Genomic DNA, 20,546 nt, shown 5'->3' on the forward strand with positions numbered 1-20,546 from the left:
ATTCAACCCATTGCAACTAAACATCGAGATCTACAATCTTCAGGCTGCTCAAGATGTCGCCGTACACATAGATTATATCACATAGTACATAATACCCCTAGACATATATGAAATGTTTACTTATTATAACATATACATATATCTATCTATTATAACGTACTTGTGAGCGACAAAATCAACAACAGTAAGTTAGCATGATAACAAGAGCATAAAAAATAAAAATTTAAATTATGGCCCATTCAGCCCATGGCTGCAAACTTAACCTTTCTCGTATTAGACACCTAAATTCATGAACACCCTAGGCTTTGGTTTCGTTTGAGTTGGTGTTTTAAGTCCACTTTATCCGCAGAAAGGCTAATCGGGGCTGGACCTACAGTTTAAAGTTGGATCCGAACCACTGTGTGCCTCCACCGGGTATCGAACCTAGAATGTCTTGATTACAAGGTAGCGACGCTACCACTGCGGCATCGGGGAGGCCCAATACCCTAGGGCTTGTATTCAGTAAGTTGAGATTGCTCACTACCAATGATCCTGTGAGTATAAAACGAATGTAAAATTGAAAATTAAGGAATACCGGCCAATCTTCAACACAATCAAAACACAATACATGCAGAGAGATCTCGGACATACTGTATATTTTGGACAAAATGACATTTGGTACTTACCAATAGTTGTGATGACGGTGAGAGAGTAGAGGAAAGCTCCTGGAAATGACCAAGTAGTACCCATTTTGATGATGTCAGTAGATCCGTCGTACCCGTCGCCGATGGCCTCCACCACTTGCTCCTGGTACGTTTTGATCTCCACCGACACAAGCTCCCTGTACCGTTCCTCATTGAAGACGTTTATGTGGTACGTGATGTTCCAGAGACGCGTGAGGACATCCTTACGCATGCCGGTTATACTGCGCGTCTCCGATTCCTTGCTCTCAATGGCTATAAACGTGAAGGCACCCATGATTGTGTATCCTATGACCAACCCTATGATGCCAACATTGCTGAACATAAACGCTATGAATTGCCGGAAGCAGTCTTTGCACTTCTGCCACGTTGATTTCCCGCGAGGACGATATCTACCTCTCCTGGAAGATCGCTTTCTTTCCATCGTATCGATAGCAACACCATCACTAACAACACGTGATGGTATAGCGACAAGACCCTTAAGGTCACGCTGTTCAGAGGTGGTTTACTTTTCCCGCCAATAGATGGCAGCACTTTCGCCGTCCGGCGGGAATTTTGAATTGCGGTATTGTCTCGATCGGTAGAGACTGCCACACCGTTTACGAAAGAGCAGTCGTGCCGAACTAGTAACGGAACGGATAACAAGGACAACACAGTATACACACACGATAATAAAAACGGTAAAACAACAAGCAAATGTTCAACAAGATAACAACGTGTACTTGGAACGTTATCACTGAGCTGTTGTGAGACCAATGTCTCGCCTATAGTTTCGGTAGCAAAGTGAGCGTCAAAATGTACATCACCGCGCACTAGTTGCTTCAAGATAAAGGACAACAAGGTTCTAAACTTTCCCGCGTTAGAGATCACAACAAACACTGCACATGAGGCCAGCACTGTCGTAGTCCGTCTGCTTGACCATGTTTCCATACTGTCGAAGTTTGCAGCTGGACATGAGAGATGGTGAGGGGGGAAGGTGTTCACTGTTTTTGCTAAATCACATCACTTCGAGGCACTGGGTTTTCACTTCCTTGAGTTATGTGATCCTCCTAGTATTGTTGTTTAACAGTGGAAGAAGGCAGAATCCTGTGAAAGGAAACAATGTATTAATACGAGTAGAACAGTTGGTTTTAAGTATGAAATTAGTAGTAACAATTAAACGTTGGTGATTTCCTCATACTTAACGATAATTTACATTAATTTGAAACTACTTTAAATAAATAATTAATAGAATAATGTACATGTAGATATCAGGATCAATTTTGATGAAAGTATATTAATCTCGTCATCATTTAATAGTGTCTATTAGACTCTAAGAAAGGAAAATAAAGGAAACAAAATATATGTACTGAGGGGGTGAAGCTCATACGATAGGGCATGTAATATGTAAAACTCAATATGCTGACCAAGGCAGAAATTTATTTTATTTTAAAACATAAACTAAACGTAACGTTTCAACCTTCTAGCAAGGTCTTCTTCAGACTCTGTAGAAAGTACAAGTTCATATACAGGGTGACTGGTAATTAGATGTATTCCCTGAAAGGGGTTAAAGTAGAGACAATTTGCAATACATTTGACCATATGATACCCCGTCCGAAAATTAGTAGTTTTCGAGATAATCGAAATAATCGGGGGATCGAGCCGGCCATAGAATCGGGCCGCCTCGGCCAATCCATTTCTTTGGGTAATTTTCATCCAGCCACTGTCGCACGCCCAGACAGAAGTATGGATGGACGTCATCAACAATCATTTGATTGAGCCATTTTTCCTGCCTCAAATCTTAAATGGCATCACTTATGAACATTTTTTGAGGAACGGGATGGCAATGTTGTTGGAGGATGTGCCTCTAGCTACAAGACGTGACATGATTTATCAGCATGATGACTGCCCAGCTCGATCCCACGATCGATTTGACGCCTTGCGACTTTTACATTTGGAGCCACATGACAAGACACCGGTAAACTCGCAAGAAGAGCTCAGGGAGAGGATCTTAACAGCTGGTCAACACATCAAGGACACCATCACATCACGAGTTAAGAGACCAAATGTCCGTAAAAATCTGCGTGCCTGCATTCGTAACGGAGGTGCCCACTTTGAGCAAGACGTGTAATGTTCTTTAATTGTATTGTTCATTGATTCCATTCACATGAAGATGAATGAAGTATTATTTCTTGTACACAAATGTGAATGTTAGCAACATTTGTACCTTGTTGGATAGCAGAAGTCACAAGGAATTAATTTAAGTAATTTGTACGCTTCGTGTCATACCATTTTTGTTATTAATACGTTGCCAAGTAAACTAAGAGTGCATTTTTTTATCATCACTTGTAAGTTTAGACCCACCCGGTACTTACATGTGATTGTTATTTGGGAAAAAACTTTTTTTTCCAACAAACCACTTATCTGTTAGCTATCAGAAACTGCTGAAATAAGTTCCATGCATTGAGCAGTTTTTTTCTCAATTCATCTTTTTATGTGGAAAATTGTCATTTTTTAAAGAAACAAAAGAAATTCGATTATCTCGAAAACTACTAATTTTCGGACGGGGTATCATATGGTCAAATTTATTGCAAATTGTCTCTACTTTAACCCCTTTCAGGGAATACATCTAATTACCAGTCACCCTGTATATAGTATCAGAAACAGAAAAATGTATATTTACATGTAATTTTTTATTTGCCTTTAAGAACAACTGTTCAAATATTAGGCTCATCCAGAAAGTAAGTTTCCCCGGGGTCGTGCATTCAATGATTTATTTCCACAGATACAGCACTTGTCCAGTTACTTGTCAACATAATTCCCGCCGGAACTCAGGCACTTGTCATAGCGTGGGAACAACTTCTGTATACCTGCGTCGTAGAATTCTGCTTACTCATGACGTCTGGCCCATACACCTGGCACAGCTGACGATGAATTTCGACCGGCTGTATGTTTTGTGCGTTCAAGAACTTGATCCCCGAACGAAGATGGAATAAGAGCTGCCATGTTTCTTCGCTGCCACGACGCTACTGAGAACTTTCGGGAGGCGTCTTCTAGGACATTCACTAGCCAGGGCATGTGCCTCTCACGCATGCGCAAAACCGGTATCAATACGCATGGCCTGCCACCTGTGGACGAGTGGGAAACTTAATTACTAGATGCGCCTAATATTGTACAGGGCCATATACTAGAAAAAAGCCTTCCTGTAAAATAACATGCCAAAAACCAAACAAACAATTTTAAGTATGTATCGAGTATCGAACTCAATTTTCTTCTAAGGGAGATGAAAACATATCTGGCAGGGATAATGATCATGTTCTCTCGCGAGGGATAATTTTTTGTGGTGGGGGGCGGCATGCCCCCACGTTAATTCGCACACTGGATATGTGGAGAAAGCTACCTGATAATCAAGAGTAGAGTGCATCACACATAAATTTGCCGTTGCGTAGAAACGCATTTTCGTTTCGTCTCCCTCTCTCTTAGCATCACGTGTTCTACCCTGCTCGAAAACCTTCGCTATTGTTGCCATATTGTCATTCCATTCCTGAACACATTCGCGCAAACATCATTGAAAACAATTGAATAGCGCTCCAGCTCGCGGTTCCCACCGTTCGGCAGGGACGGTAATGTGGCAATATAGCACGGCGTAGTGGTTGCTTCTTTTATGCAGTGCATGTTCATTGGCTAGCTAGTAACTAGTGTTGCCAACTGTAATAATGAAGCACTATTTCTGTCACGGAAGGGGAAAGGCAGGTAAAGTGGCGGTGAGTTTTGTTGGATTGGAAGCACCATATTTTTATTTTATACTAAGTATTTGACCGGTTTGACGTTGTGTGCGTGTATTGCGTGTGTGTATGTAAAAGTGTGTGTTTGCTAATGAACGTTAAATTCCATAATGCCTCCAGTTCTGTCGAAGTTGAAATCAAAAACCTTGCATAGCCAAGCTCGGGAAATTCTAAGCAACGTGCACGAGTTCATGAAGGAGGAAGCCAGTCATGGTGTTAGCATCCCAATAAAGCATTTTGGCAAGAGAGCAGCGAACAGCAGCAACAAATTGTTCATATTTCATAATTTTGGAATTATTCAAAATAAATAAATTATGTGGCTCCAACATCATTTCAACCCTGGCTCCGGCACGTGTTCTTGTAGAAATTGCATAGAGGAGGCTGTCATTTTTGCTGCTTAATGCGATACATATTGTTTTCTGTGTTAAAATTGCCATGCTTTGATGGGTGACCAAGTTCATAGCAGGGCCGGCGGAAGGGGAGGGCGTACCGTGCCATCGAAAGAGCGGCAAACTTTGAAGAGAAGAAAAAAATAAGCCTATTGAAAACTGTGATCGAGCGAGATATTCTTTTGCGCTGAATAGTATTGAAATAGCATAAGAAGTCTCATTATTTATTTTATATTTTGATGTTTTAGTTAGGAATATATTGATTTTCAATTTTCCGTTGCTGCGTAATGACCGGGGGGGGGGGGTCGAAATAGAGCGGCATCTGCCGCCACCTCCCAGGGAGGCAAAATGACTAGCGCCGGACCTGGTTCATAACAAAAGAAAAAGCAGCGCAGCTTATCGTCTAGTGGCAGTATATATACTTGTTAATTGTGGAAGCCGGCATCCTTTGTAAATGTACAACAAAGGCAACCGACTGTCGCCGATCTCAGAGAGGAAATAATAATACTGCTTGAGGAGGTGTGTTATGGTGCAATTGTAGCGGTTTAACACGTTGGCATGTTATTATCTGCCGTTGCAGTTCCATACCATTGTATACGGGTTTTGGGAGTGAAAAGTTAGAACGCCACCAGTGCATTAATGCAATGAAAAATAATATATATATTTTTTTATTTTGTTTGAAATCACTCAAATAAGGAATCGTATGAAGAAGTCTTCTTTGCAGCATTTTTGGTAATTTTACTTATGTGTTAGTTCATATTTTGCGAATTTTTAGTCCATATGTATGTAGCTACATACAAAGCCACTTGTTAGTACATACTAATCCTAGTCCTGGTATAATGCATGACGTTTAAAACTCAACGTTAGATAGACCTGAATTCTCTAATTTTATTGTTGTACGTAACAGCTGTGCATCGGCGCACTGCAGCGATTTTTCTATCTGCTCCATTAGCAACATTGCTTCTTTAGTTGTTTCGCGCATCGCACGGCAGAAATATCTGCGCCGGACTCTACACGTGTACAGTGCGGTATACTTTAAACTGCGAGTGTCGCAATGCTCATTTGATATTCCAAGGTGCTTAGTACGCCGTCAGCACACGCGCTGGTTCTCCGAAACCTCTCAATTCAGAGACTACATAAAACACATGCTCGAGCGCTTCAGTGCGGCACTTTTGATGTAAGTTTAATAAGTAGCTTCCGCTTCGGAGCTGTTGAGGAACGGTAGGGAATAATTTTTCAAGGAATCGGGAGAAATGCCTCACAACCATCCTCGATATCCCACGCATCCCACAGGGTCCTTATAGAGAGAAATAACGTGGGAAGAATCGCGTCTTGCCTTCATTAAGTGTTGTAATGCCCCGAACATTACAATACAATTGTGTGTTATTTATCTTTGGAAAATTGACTTTGTTAATTTTTCGTTTTGTCAACTGTTTAGTGAATCAGGTGTGTGGGGCCTCCATATCAGGGGATGGTTTTCGAGCGGTGCAAAGTCTCACGGGTTCGAATTCCGGCATGTCCCATCATCAGCTTTATTATAGCATCTTCGTCGTCGCGATTAGACAAAAGTGACAAAATCAAGTTTGTGCATGTGTGTGTGTTAATATTCTTAATTTTTTATTATGATGGATAAATCTTATAATTTAACAATATTAGAAGTATTATCAATCTAATACAAGGGCTAGTGAAATGAAAACTTTAATTTGATTTTTTCATCTAGTAGATTTATGCATGGGGAGTTGGACAAGTGTTCTAGTATTTTCTCCACTCTGAAGCTGATACCTCAGAAACCGCTGTTCGGAATGTGTCAACAGCTGCTTCAGGTGACACAAATCGCTCACCACGCATCTTATTTTTCATGTGTGGGAACAAAAAGAAGTCATTAGGTGATAAATCAGGTGAGTACGGACAATGAGTCATTAATTAGTAATTTTTACTGGAAAGAATCAACAGTTTGGTGTGCTGAGTGAGAACTGGCGTTGTCGTGGTGAAGAATAAAGCTACGATTTGGGTTTGTTTTACGCAATTCATTGTTGACCTCTGGCAAACAAATTGTTGTATACCACTCAGCATTTACAATCCTTCGATCTTCTAAGGCTATTGTTGCCACATGCCCGGTATAACCGAAGAAACAAGCAACCATTTGCTTGGCAGCACTCTTCGAACGAACAACTTTCGTTGGTTTCGGCTCACTTTGAAACACCCAAACAGTGGATTGCTGTTTTGTTTCGCATTCGTATGAATAGATTCAACTTCGTCCCCTGTAACGATGTAGTACACCAAATTTGACTTGCCTCGGTTGAATTTTTTGAGCATTTCTTTACACCAATTTACACGAGACTGTTTTTGAGCTTCGGTCAAGTTTTGTGGGATCCAACGGCTTGAAAGTTACCGTACGTTCAGATGACCACGCAAAATCGTATGTATTGCTTTAATTTCAATGTTCAAGGATGTCTGAATCTCACGGTATACCACATGCCGATCTCTCTCAATCATTTCACGCACAGAATCCACATTACTGGCAGCAGCAGACGTGGATGGACGACCTTCAGAAAAATCATCACTGAGAAATGTGTGACCATGCTGGAATTCTTAAAACCAATTGTACACAGTCCTATTGGATGGTGCTTCATCCCCAAAAGCCAAATGAAGTCGCTCGGTGCATTGTTTCGGTGTTAAACTAAATTTGAAATCATAAAAAATCATTGTCCGAAAGTGTTCACTAAAAATGTCAATTTCTCACACGAAACTACTTCTTCAAACTGCTGTGAAAAATAAACGAATAGGCTGAAACAAACAATCGAAGTCAAAGATAATTTAAACATAAAAAAAGTATATTCTTCCGATTTTTATAATAGCGGAACACTAGCGCCACTGTTGGTGGTAGTTTGCAGAAACTTTTCCAGCAACCCTCATAATTCACCACGAGATGATTCTATTAATTTGTGAGCATACTGAAACGAAAAAAAAAAACTACTGGTCTTGGAACAAGGAACGTAGAAATGTCCATCATATAATAAGAGCACATTTTGATACTTCCTGTCGACTAGAAGGGGAAAAAAACTGATGTAGATTCCCTTGCAGCCCTTTAACTTCAAATTAGGAAGAAGCTCGCGTGATCACACGTGTCAAAAGGACACGTGAATAATGTACGAAGGGTTGGAACTCAATTTAACTCACGCCACGCCGTATCTGGTTGCATCTTAGCGAGACAGGTGAAAGCTCGTGTATTCGTTAGTTACCTTTCCGGCTTCCGTAAGGATGGGGGAGAGGGTGCTGCAAAAAGGGTGAAGTTCCTATGCGTGGCACTGAACCTGCATATGATGCGTGAACTGATCCGTTCATATCAATCAATAACTGAAATGCGTGCGCGTGTTTTAATCCATCCAGTGTCAAAAGCCAGGACCGCCTTGTGAACGATGTGATCATTTTCTAAATCTATACATACAGGATGTCCCCAAAATCACGCAACCGAAACTTTAAACATGCGTAACTTTTGTACAAAAATCGATAGAGTCATAAACCTTTTACTGGGTATTGACTTTGTATATGGATATTTTTAAAACATTAAACAAGAAAACCATGCTCTACTTGAACGTTCAGTATGCGGAAAAAGTTACTAAGATATATATATATATACAAAAAAGTTTTTTTTACGAAGTTTACACAAACATGGATCAAAGACAGCTGCGGAGTTGTTTGCGAAAATATTTCTATGTGTATCGATAATCTGTGTGGGTTTTTATCGAATTGATAAAAGAACGATAATGCATTGGATGCATTATATATGATTACATGGCGTCAATTGTGGCATATTCGTAAATATGTATGTTCTTTTCGGAATTGCGAGGTGTACTGGCAACACTGGTCGTGTCAGGTGTGCGCTACATCTAAACTCCGTACCAGCTAACTGTAGACCAGGCGAACGAGAACAAGTCTCTGCGCAAGTAGTGACGTGGGACGGCTCCACCAATGAACAGTGAGAGAAATGAGATTGCGTAATGGACGACGGGAGTTACCCGTTCTCTCTGTAAGCGTTGCCAACTTTTGAAAAGGATAATACCGAACGCACATGGCAAACAGACCGTATTTTTGTTTAAGCATTTCTTAGGGAAATATTAGGGATAAAACTCCAAGAGCAAATTTTGACAAGCCGTGCATTTAGCGTACGGACTAAGGTCTGGACCATAGGGTTGGCAACGCTGCGCTTTCACCACTCGATTTTCCTCCTCCTCCTCTGCCGATATGCGCGGCCCTGCTCTACAGTTAGCTGGGACAGGGTATAGCTATGTCATTCAATCAATGTCCACATGAAAGAAAAGCTTTGAAATTTATGATACAAAAATATATGTACGATAGTTTTTTTTATGCTATAAATGGCGACTCTTTGAAGATGCTAGAACTGACCTCCGTGGCGGAGTGGTTATAATATCACGTTACGACGCCAGGGATCTTGGGTTCGAATCCCAGCCTGGACATCAATTTCATTAAATCATCACTCATCCTCATCTTCGCGATTAGGTACTATGTACTATGATACTAGAAAGATACAATAACGTGAATATCCTCGCTTATCTACATGAGGCAATATATAGAGAAATCGAAACGTCGGTTATCTACATGAGGCAATCTATAGAGAAATCGAAACGTAGGCTATCTACATGAGGCAATATATAGAGAAATCGAAACGTCGGTTATCTACATGAGGCAATCTATAGAGAAATCGAAACGTCGGTTATCTACATGAGGCAATCTATAGAGAAATCGAAACGTAGGTTATCTACATGAGGCAATCTATAGAGAAATCGAAACGTCGGTTATCTACATGAGGCAATATATAGAGAAAACGAAACGTCGGTTATCTACATGAGGCAATCTATAGAGAAATCGAAACGTTGGTTATCTACATGAGGCAATATATAGAGAAATCGAAACGTGGCTATCTACATGAAGCAATATAGAGAGAAATCGAAACGTCGGTTATCTACATGAGGCAATATATAGAGAAATCGAAACGTCGGCTATCTACATGAAGCAATATAGAGAGAAATCGAAACGTCAGCAATCTACATCTAGTAATATATAGCGAATTTGTGACTTCAAATCTTTGTATCAAGCAATATACAAGGAAAGCGAAACGTCATCTCTATTAATGGAGGTAACAGAGAGAAGGTATTTCTACTCTCCAGATCAATCAATACACAACAATGGCGCTCTGTTTTACCAAAGTGTAAGTTCTAGTAGCAAGGAAAATTGAAACTTCAGTACTGTAAAGAGTTCAGACTTAGCTTGAACTGCAAGAAAACAAAATTTATGGAGAAAATCGACTTCGACCGAATCGACAGGGTGTCCCTACGTGTCTAATTGCAATCAGCCACCGAATTTCATTAATCTAGAGACAGAAATACACGGTGCAATCTCAACAGACAACAATGTGTCCTTGTTACCTCAACAATGCGTTTGCTTACGTAACGCTCCCTGGAGTCTTCGGAACCTTGGCGAACTTGTTTATAACTTTGAGGGTGTGTGTGTTTGTCGCGCTTTCTCAGTTTATTTATACACCGTCAGGCTCTCATCTAATGACACTTTTTTGTCTCTGCACAGGAAGCCAGATAACCCTTTCAGTTATCTCAAGCTTCGGCTTGGGTGATCGCCAGCCTGCAATGAACATTGCCGTCAGGGAAGCGTAACAACATTCACGAGGTTGGTCAGTCTCTCAACAGTGGAACCAGTGTTGCCACCTGTAGGGAAATTTCCCTTTTTAGAGGGAAATTAGGACCGAATGGGAATTTCCCTTTTCACCTTTTCGAGCCAGAAGGGAAAAAAAGGGAATTAGTTGAAAATAACGAGCTTTCAGTATAAATTATATTAGATTCTAGTTTCGAATTCACATTTTTCCCTATTACTTTGTTATGTTCCTTTTTACAGTTGTTAGCAAATGCTCTTTCTGTCGGGCCTAAGACTCTTCAGGCCTTCACTGAAGCCATCTCTGGATCATGGAAACACTGAACACCTTATTTCGGTTTAACTGTTCATTTGTCAAAAGTTTAATACAGTTCGTAGTAATACGGGATTGTCGAGTAAACCACAATTTTCGAAGTTTTGGAATTTATAAAGTTTATATCCAGAGGTTTTCTAAATCCTGTTCTACACAGGCGATCTCCTTCCTATTTTTTTTTTTTATAAAATATTTATTGGTTGTGGACAAAATCCATGCACCAGTTAACAATTTATCAATTGGTATTATATACATGTATGCACATAATATTTACTCACAATTATTCCTTTCATAATAAATAGTTTCCAAATTTCATTACACTTTTACAGAATTATATTAGACTTATTAAGATATTTTGTAAGAATATGGATTACCGAGGATGAAGGTGAAGTCAGTAAACAAGGCAGTGTCAGTGGCGCTTGATGTTCACTCCTGTACAATTCCTGTAAAAATGGTTCTCTGTAAGTTTCATAAAGTTTGCATTGAAATATAATGTGGTTTGGAGTTGCAGTATATTCATTGCACAAACAAACTGGCGAAGTCACTAAATTCTTCTTGTAAAGGTGAGCTGCGGCGATAGTGTGATTTAACCTGCAGCGCATTATAGTTGTGAGGGAACTCCGGGAGAGTTGAATCTGTTTAAACCAACATTCCTTTGGAATTCTTTCTTGTATAGAATAGTAGGCCTTACCGCATTGAGTGCCAGTATTTGTCCACAAGCTTTGCCAGTCAGTAAATAGTATTTTTCTAGTGTGTGATTCCAAAACTACGGACGGAATCTTTATTGAAAGCGGCCGTTGGATTGTTTGATTCGCTGCATATTTTGCCAAAGTATCTGCTATATTGTTCCCTTCTATTAAAGAATGTCCAGGTGTCCAAATAAAGTTGATATCATATCCCAATCTCGTTAATTTCAGTGTGAGTATTCTAATGTTAACAATGTACCATTCCGTATGACATGACCATGATGCAAACTGTAAAGAATTTAGCACAGAGGCTGAATCGGTTGCAATTAGAACTGAATTTAACTTCTTCTTTTGTACATAAAGCAATGCCTGTCGTATTGCAAAAGCTTCTGCAGTCTAAATGGACAGATACGATGGCAAAGGAAAAATTTTGAATTCTGCAGAATTATCACAGTAAAATGCTGCTCCTGTTTTTCCTGACGTTGATTTTGAAGCATCTGTATATATGTGATATTCACATTGTAATTTTGAATGTATGTAGTCTTGATATATATTATTTGAAATTGTAGGGATTGTCTTTCTGAAAACTCTACTTGGGTAGGCAGGAAAATGAATCCTCATGGGAGATATCATATTAAAGTAGTCTGTCATGAAGCATGGTGCATTAGGTAAACGAATAATATTAGCTTGAAATTTATTAATGTCCTTATAAGCATAATATAGTATAGGTAATCTGGATTTATATTTTGCTGTACGTCTGTTGAGCATCAGAGAGTCTAACAATTGAAGTTTTGGTATGATCGGAGATGTCGTGTTGGCAATTTTCTTAAGTAAAAATTTGCTCGCAAGATATTTAACTCTAAGTTTGTATGGTGGATCTCCTACTTCTACGAAAGTTGCCTGTTTTGGAGTTCCTTTCCAAAGGCCATAAATCCTGGATAAACTGCTATATTGGATAGAAGATAGCGTGTTAAAAGCCCAACTTAGATTATCATTGTACATAAAGGAACCATACTCTAGTCTTGAGTTTAGCATCTGCCTATGGATCTGATGTAATAATTTAGGATCAGCACCCCACTTTTTCTTAACTGTCAACATTTTTATTATGTTAAACACTTGAGATCCCTTACATTGTGCCAGTTCTACTTGTGACTTCCATTTAAGTTTTTCATCTAATATAAGTCCCAAAAATTTATGACTTCTTTGTTGACTAATAGTTTTTCCATTTATATTTATTGATATGCATTAATGAGATCTCTTCTTATTAAAAACTACCACCGAAGACTTATCTGGATTTAATACAATTCCATTGATATCACAACATGATGATAATTCATCCAGAGATTTTTGAAATTTTTGAGCCCCTTCTTGAATATTTTTACTACTAGTGTATATAACAATGTCATCTGCATATTGTAATAGACGAGTGTGTTGAAGAATTTTTGAGCCTAAATCTGCCGTGTACATATTAAATAGCAAGGGACTCAGCACTGCGCCTTGTGGTAGACCTTTATGTGTATAACGTGCGGTGGATAACTGTCCTCCATATCGAATGTACAACTTACGTGCCAATAATAATCCAAGAATACTTTTTATAAAATTACGTGGAACGTTCATTTTCTCCAATTTTTGTAACAGTATATTTGGAAGGACAGAATCATAGGCGCTACTTAGATCGAGAAAAACTACGATACAAAATTCCCGCCGTATGAAAGATAGCCATATATCTAAAATTAGTGTCGCTAATACATCTACTGTTCCAGTTCCTTTCCTAAATCCCATCTGATGTTTCGGTAATTTTTGATTATATTCGACCCACCATGTGAGTCTGTTCAGTATTAAATGTTCATATAATTTAGCAAGGCATGATGACATTGCAATAGGTCTATAGTTCGTATGTATTCCTGATTGTTTACCTGGTTTTAATATGGGTTTTATCACCACTTCTTTCCACTGTGATGGAATTTCTCCACTATTCTATATTGAATTGTATGTAGTTAGTAAAATTTCGTATCCATTCAAAGGCCAGTGTTGAATACATTCGTATGTATTACCATCTAAACCTGGAGACGTTTTCTTTCGTTTATGAACAACATATTCTAATTCATCCATAGTGAATAGCGATTCTAACGTGGATGTTTCTGGATATTTCATAGAGTTTAACAATTGACAAAGATTAGTTTCAACCGTATCTGGTGTCAACTTGCGGTGAAATTCTTTTATCCAGGCTGAATTGATATCTCCTCCAAAATAATGACAAGTATTATTATTGGACATACTTCTTATTATTTTCCAAGTCACTGAAATAGAAGAATCTTTAGTTAATGTAGAGCAAAATGACTTCCAAAAGTATGATTTTGATTTCTTTAGGAACCTCTGAGTTTTTGCTGCAATTTCTTTATATCTAATAAAATGATTGATGGTAGGATTCTCCTTATAATTTATGTATGCTTTTTGTCGTTCGTTTACCCATTTCTGGCAATCCGTTGTCCACCACGGAGTCACTTTTCTTCTGGATCCAAAATTAGATACTGTTGCATTTATTTGTTCTTGTCGAATGAGAGACACCAATGTGTCATACGATACTTCTTGTTTCAACAATTCATTCTTTATTGCATTGTTTACATTTCCGGAGAATTTCTGCCATTCAACCCTTCTTGATATATATTGACTATTGTTTTGTTCAGAGCGCATAGTAAACCACGTTATATTTTTATTATGTTGAAAGGTTATCATAATTGGCATGTGATTACTGTTGTAACACTTCTCTAATACACTCCAATGGATTTTTGAAGCTATATCATTTGAGGTAATAGTTATGTCTGGAGCACTCGGCTGTTCATTAGGTCTTGAGATTATTGTAGGTGTTCCGTCGTTGAGTAATACAGCTGAGGAATCTTGCAAGTAATTATACAAATCTTTACCTGATCGATCAGTTAGAGAACAGCCCCACATAGGGTGGTGTGCATTAATGTCCCCTGCCAGCACAAATGAAGTGTTTGGTGGAAGCTGCCCAACGATATTCTGCCACACTGTAACAGGGAGGTGCACTGTGGGAGGGCAGTAAATTGATACATAAGACGTATCAGCAATCCGAACACCTGTAATCTGAATTTGACTGTTTATATTTTGAAACAAAATAATGTCATACTGTATATTTCTTTTAACACCTATAGCTGAACCACCGTATCCATCTAAACGATCATCTCTTATCCAATTGTAACCTTTAAACTTCAATGTTGAGTCAGTTTTCAACCACGTTTCTTGTATAAGAAGGACATCTGCAGAAAAATAAGATAAAATATGTTGTAAATTATGTCTATTAGGAATTAAACTTCGTATATTCCATTGTAATATTTTCAAGACTTTGTCTGGCATGCTGGTTGTTGAAATAAGTATTGCAAAATACTTGTAGCAATGCAAGTCCAGTCCTGGTTAACGTTCAATGTCGAAGTCCCTGCTAGGCTACATAATTGTTCTATAAATAATGAAAAATTATTTAGGAATTTTGTAGAACTTTGTTCTTTTGCCCGATTTGGCTGGATAGCTTGAGCCGCCTCTGCAAGAACAAATAGTTTATTTTGTTGGCATGTTGTCGACAAATCCGGAGCATTGTCTTTTCGAGATCCTGACAAAGAATAATCAGGGTTTGTCATTCTCTTTTTATATTCATTTTGTCCAGATGGTTTCAATGTTTGAGAAGATTTCTGGCGTTTTCCTTGAGAAGACTCAGTCTCTTCCAAATATTTTCCAGATTTCTTTGAACTGTACAATGGCCTTTTATTAGATACACTGTATTGATCTTGTATTATATTATTATGATATGAGGTGCTACTCGAATTGTTAGATATCGAAGCATATGTAAATGGCATTACTGTCTTTTCTATTTCCTGAACATGGTCAGTAGATATCTGTTCATATCCATACATATAGTTAATTTTTGGGACTTTCTTCATAGCTTCGTTAAACGTAACATTCTGAACTGTCATAATTTTGATTATTTCCTTTTGGCGTTGTTTTTCAGGACAGTTTTTGTCAATTGCAGTGTGCTCCTGATTACAATGGAAACACTTGATCTTATTTGTGCAAGAGGACGATTCGTGATTCTCACCACAGCGTTTGCATTTTAATTTACTTTTGCAATTAGCCCTGAAGTGCCCATAATAAAAACAATTAGTGCACTGTTTAATCAAGGGAATGTACCTATCAATATCAAACTTTTTGTAAAACAGTGTGACATATTGTGGTAAGGATTGCGAGTCGAATGTTACAATTACCGTTCGAGTTGGAACAGCAACGCGAGTACCCTCCTCGTACTTATACTTCACAATGCGTTTTACCTTTATTACTTTGGCTGTTGATGAATTTATATTTTGCAAAATTTCATCTTCACTTATTGACTGATGTACATCTTTCATAATTCCCATTCTTCGTACTCGGTGTGATGGAACAAAACCTTCCCAATTATTCTATAACAGTAATGGATTCGAAAGGAAATCATTTGCATAATTAGATGTCGTAAATGTAAGTCTAGCTAGATTTTTCCCAAGGCTATCTATCTCTTTCAAACCTCTAATATTTTCTTTGCTGACTATTTGGCCTAATTTTAAAATGTGAAGTTGACCAATGTTTCCTTTGCCATTTCCACCTGAGGCATCCTGATGTTTAGATTTCACAAATATTTCATACGGACCTAAATGATTACTTCTGTACTTCAATACCTGTTGCTCATAAACCTTTTTGGAACTTGATTTAGTAATTTGTTGGGTGTAATCTATATTATTACACTGAGAATTCAACTTATTAACTTATTCTACAGAAGTTATGATTTCCACGTTGCTGGAAAGTTCCATGGCACTAATGTCCGTGTCCATGTTGGATTCAGCTGGTTTTGTACCAGCAAATTTGGCTTACGGCCTTTAGATTTTTTCATGAATTAATGTTCACATTGTCGCACATATATTTAGAACGACACTAACATTCAAACAATAAACTATAAAGTCTCAAATTCTAACTTAGAACACAAAATTATCTTTGCAACAAATCACTTACACAATCACATCTGTAACCACAGACTCAATACCTCCTTCCTATTCAACACAGGAAGTGCCGCTATTTTACCCAAAATTTTCGCTTTTATACCTAAGGGTTTACTCTCCAACCCCCGGCGATTACATATTTTCTCATATCATAACACAGTTTTATCCTTTTAATTTTTTATACATATGTACATTTATCATTATACAATTTTAAAAGTTGAGTTATAATATGTTTCTTTCTTTTATCTTGCTTCACAAAGAGTAAAACTTATAATTTACAAGTTACAGTCGACAGTTGATGCATCTGGTTGTATACAGGTTAAACGCTCTTTTCATCTGAGCGCTGATTGGCGGAACATTAAATGAGTAATACAAACGGTAACAACTTCTTATTTTTTACTCCTTTGAGTATAATTTTATTTATATTATGTTTGGATTACGTTGCCTTTCTACTACTTCGGTTTCGAACCTGGGACATCTGTCCTGTTAGCGATATGGCTAGCTGTAAGATTGCATGTGATTAATTTATTAAAGATTTTAATGTATATAAATATGAAAGAACGAAAATAATACTGAAACAACAACAACTACTAGCTATTATTATTACTAGTATTGTTATTATTATTATTGGAGCAGCGATGATCTAGTCTAGCGCAGCACACTAAGACCCCAGGGGTCCCCGGTTCGGATCCCGGTTAAGACATGGACATTCGTGTTTCCTGTCCTAAATAAGAAAGTAAAAAGATGATTTAAATTGATATGTGGTTGAGTGATGGCTCAGGGGTTATTATTTTATTAAAATGAGAAAGTCGGTAGGGTGTCTGACTGCCACGCAGGAGACTCGAGTTCGATTCCAGGGTGGGCGATATAAGGTCGGAGTGTTAACGGCCTTGTCCCCGCATAAAGCGGCTCCGGGGCTCACCCAGCCTCAAAGGAATGGGTACTTGGGGGATTAAAGCGGCCGGAGCGTGGTGCTGATCATATCACCCACGAAATGGCCGAAATCGAAGAATGTGCGGAGCTCTACCACCATATATCTGTCTCATGGCATAGTGCAAAGTTCACGGGAAAGTTTAAAAAAAAAATTACTTTTACTGTTATTATCTTTCTTTGGATGAAGGAGAAAGTGGGTTAAAAAAGGGAAATTTTGTCCCTTGGAAAGGGATATTATACCCTCACGATGTGGCAACACTGAGGAACGCGTTTTTCTTTCAGGCAGGACCCGTAAACCAAATCCCCCGATTAAAAAGCACGGCAATTTGTGCCTGTCCGAACGGGTCTTGGTCGATCGTCCATCTTGCAGTTTCACGGCTTGAGGACAGATGTCACTGCTGATGCCTTTCCCCAAGCATCACGGATCTTCGGGGTAAAAATTGTTACAGTCTCTCCCCTTCCCCCTTTTTTTCGAAGGAGAGGGGGGAATAAAAGACTACGTCTCGGCTCATGAGAGTCGAAATGGTCCGGAAGCTGGCTCGATGGAGATCTCGTAGCCGTAATTTGAAAAATGTCGTTCGTTGAAATGCTGCTGGGTGACCGTTTCATCACCTGGTCTAAACCTAAGGGGCTTTTTGGTGCGAGCTATATATATTTCCCGGCAGATGGCTCTGGTTCAGCTAAGATGCTGTTTTACTTTTCACACACACACATAAATTGCAGAGCTAGATTTATCTCGGTGAGGAAACAAAACCTTTCAGCATCCTTAATTTCCTTCCCTTTTGATGTCGCCAATTGGAAGTTAAAGGCAGTAAATAAGTTTAAACCAATAAATACGAGGTTACATTGATAAGTAATTAATTTATCATGGAGTTGGTGAGTTCTGCTTGAAAACTAGGTTTTCGCAGGGGGTGCTCGTTGCTATCTGAAGTACGTATGCATTACGTCATCTGGGAGGATCGGGTTTGACGGTGCTCGTTGCTAGGTGCAGTAAGTTTGGTGCGGGGTACATTTAGCTACTAACACGTCGCAAAAATCGGAACAAGCAGGTTGTTGATTTCGTAGCGTTCGATTTATTTTTATTGTATTTTTGTACTTGTAGACTGCAATCATGTCTAATTGTGCTGTAGCAAGCTATGAAAACTATAACCAGAAAACTAAAGGAACTGACATAAAATATCATAGATTTCCAGTCCATAATTGCGTAAGTAAACAGTGGATTCATGCTTGTAGACGAAATGTAAAAAATGCAAGTGTGCAGTGCCAATTATTGTGAAGAAGACTACGTATGTGCGAGATCTAAAAACAGAATTTCTGTATTTTCCACCAAAGAACGTGCTGAAGCCAACTGCAGTGCCATCGCTAAAATTACATCCAATTACTTTAGTACCAAATAATCGAGGAAATGGTGTAGTTCTCCTAAACACTTATCTTCACAATATGCTTCGCTTGTAGGACGTGCTGATAAGGTTTGCAAAGCTGTACGCTACGAAAGGCACGCAATAAGGAAACGTGCCCTAAACAGGCTAAAGACTATGCTGCCAAAAAAGTGAAAAATATATAGACGTTGGTATATACACAAACTGCAAGCAATGTTTCGTTGTTGGAAAACATATTCGATCTATTACAAAGGAGAAATACACATCTGCATAATGAAGCAAATAAATTAAAGATTACAAACAACCTCTTTCAACCGCTTTAACCAAATAAAAAAGTTCAAAATCTAGAACGTAACCTACAAGAGAAGTCATCAATATCTTGAAAATGTGTTCAACTAGTGCGAAGTGCGTAGTGAGCCTAACTGATTTGTTAAGTACACTTTATGTAAGTCGGATTTATAATTATTAACAATTTCATTTAACACAGACCGATGTGAATTGTGATTTGTATGTTCACATTATTGTGAAAAACGTTGTCGGAAATGGGCATTTCGAAGATCGTGTACTAACTTTCACGCTATTCGAAATGAAATTCACTTAGTACATCTTCAATTCGAGTGACATAGCGTTGTATGTACGATGGTAAATATTGCATAAGTGAATATTACACCTATCATTAAAATGTTTGCAACTTTGTTCAATTTTGGTATTTCACAAATATATTGTGAATAATTTTGTACCCTTGTACTCAATATAAACCAATGGATGTTACATTATTTCTTTGTAGTACATTTCTGTCAAAAAGAGCAAGATCTAAGATTAGTGTAATGCAATTTACTTCGTTAATGTACAAATGTGTGTCGCATATCAGCCTTGGAGTATATTTTCCGGTTATACAACTCAGACACACATGGGAATGGAAATGGAAAATCTGCGGACAAAGTCCTTTAACGAATAATAATAATTCGTGCACTTGCACGGTCAATCATTGTGAGTTCATGTAACTTTTCTCCTTTATTGTTTAATTGAACTAAGATATTTTCATCGATATTCTCAAAGCGTTTCATTTACCATGTGATCAAAGATCTATTTCTATAGGCTTGAATTAGTAGGTTAAGACATTTAAGTTTGATGTTCCTAGCACTCATCAAGTATTTCGAGTAGGTTAACTTAGTTAAATTAGTACTGTACACTTTGACTCATCTTCTGCACGCGTTTGTATGTAAAGTTCTTAATACGAAAAAATACTTTTTAGAACTATGACAACGATAACTTGCAGCCAAATTTGAACCAGAGAAATTAAAAATATCTGCAAATTACAAACTGGAATTGCGTTTTCAAAGTCTGAAACTACTATCTTACAAACTATTTCATCATTCTTCCTCCACATAAAACTTTTCAAAAAATTTTTGCATGTGGAACTGAGATCCGTACGTAAATTATTGTACAGTAAATAAATATATGAAGAAGGTTGGGAATTCTTTCGAATTTAGAGTAAGTATCAAATGCAGAGTAAAATTTTATCTAGATTGTATATTGCTTCTTTCACTTGATAACTTCAAAAATAAAGTTACATTATGGTGAATGGTAAAGATTGGATTTTAAGTTTATCAGTATAATTTTAATACTTTCTGATGTTATGTAAAATTTGAAATGTTCCTGGAAATGATCGCAACGT

General features: G+C 38.1%; 1 protein-coding gene across 1 annotated transcript in view; it reads right to left on the bottom strand.

Moving 5' to 3' along the window:
- The window catches only part of sand (potassium two pore domain channel sandman), a 480,585-nt gene that overhangs the window by 141,267 nt on the left and 318,772 nt on the right, over nucleotides 1-20,546 (bottom strand). Inside the window, exon 3 of the mRNA XM_083128554.1 lies at nucleotides 666-1,766. Coding sequence (XP_082984680.1) covers nucleotides 666-1,104 — 439 coding nt within the window. The 5' untranslated portion in view covers nucleotides 1,105-1,766. The remainder of the gene's footprint in view (nucleotides 1-665; nucleotides 1,767-20,546) is intronic.

Source organism: Lepisma saccharinum, chromosome 9 (assembly GCF_977018435.1).
Source record: "Lepisma saccharinum chromosome 9, izLepSacc3.1, whole genome shotgun sequence".
Classification (NCBI taxonomy): Eukaryota; Metazoa; Arthropoda; class Insecta; order Zygentoma; family Lepismatidae; genus Lepisma; species Lepisma saccharinum.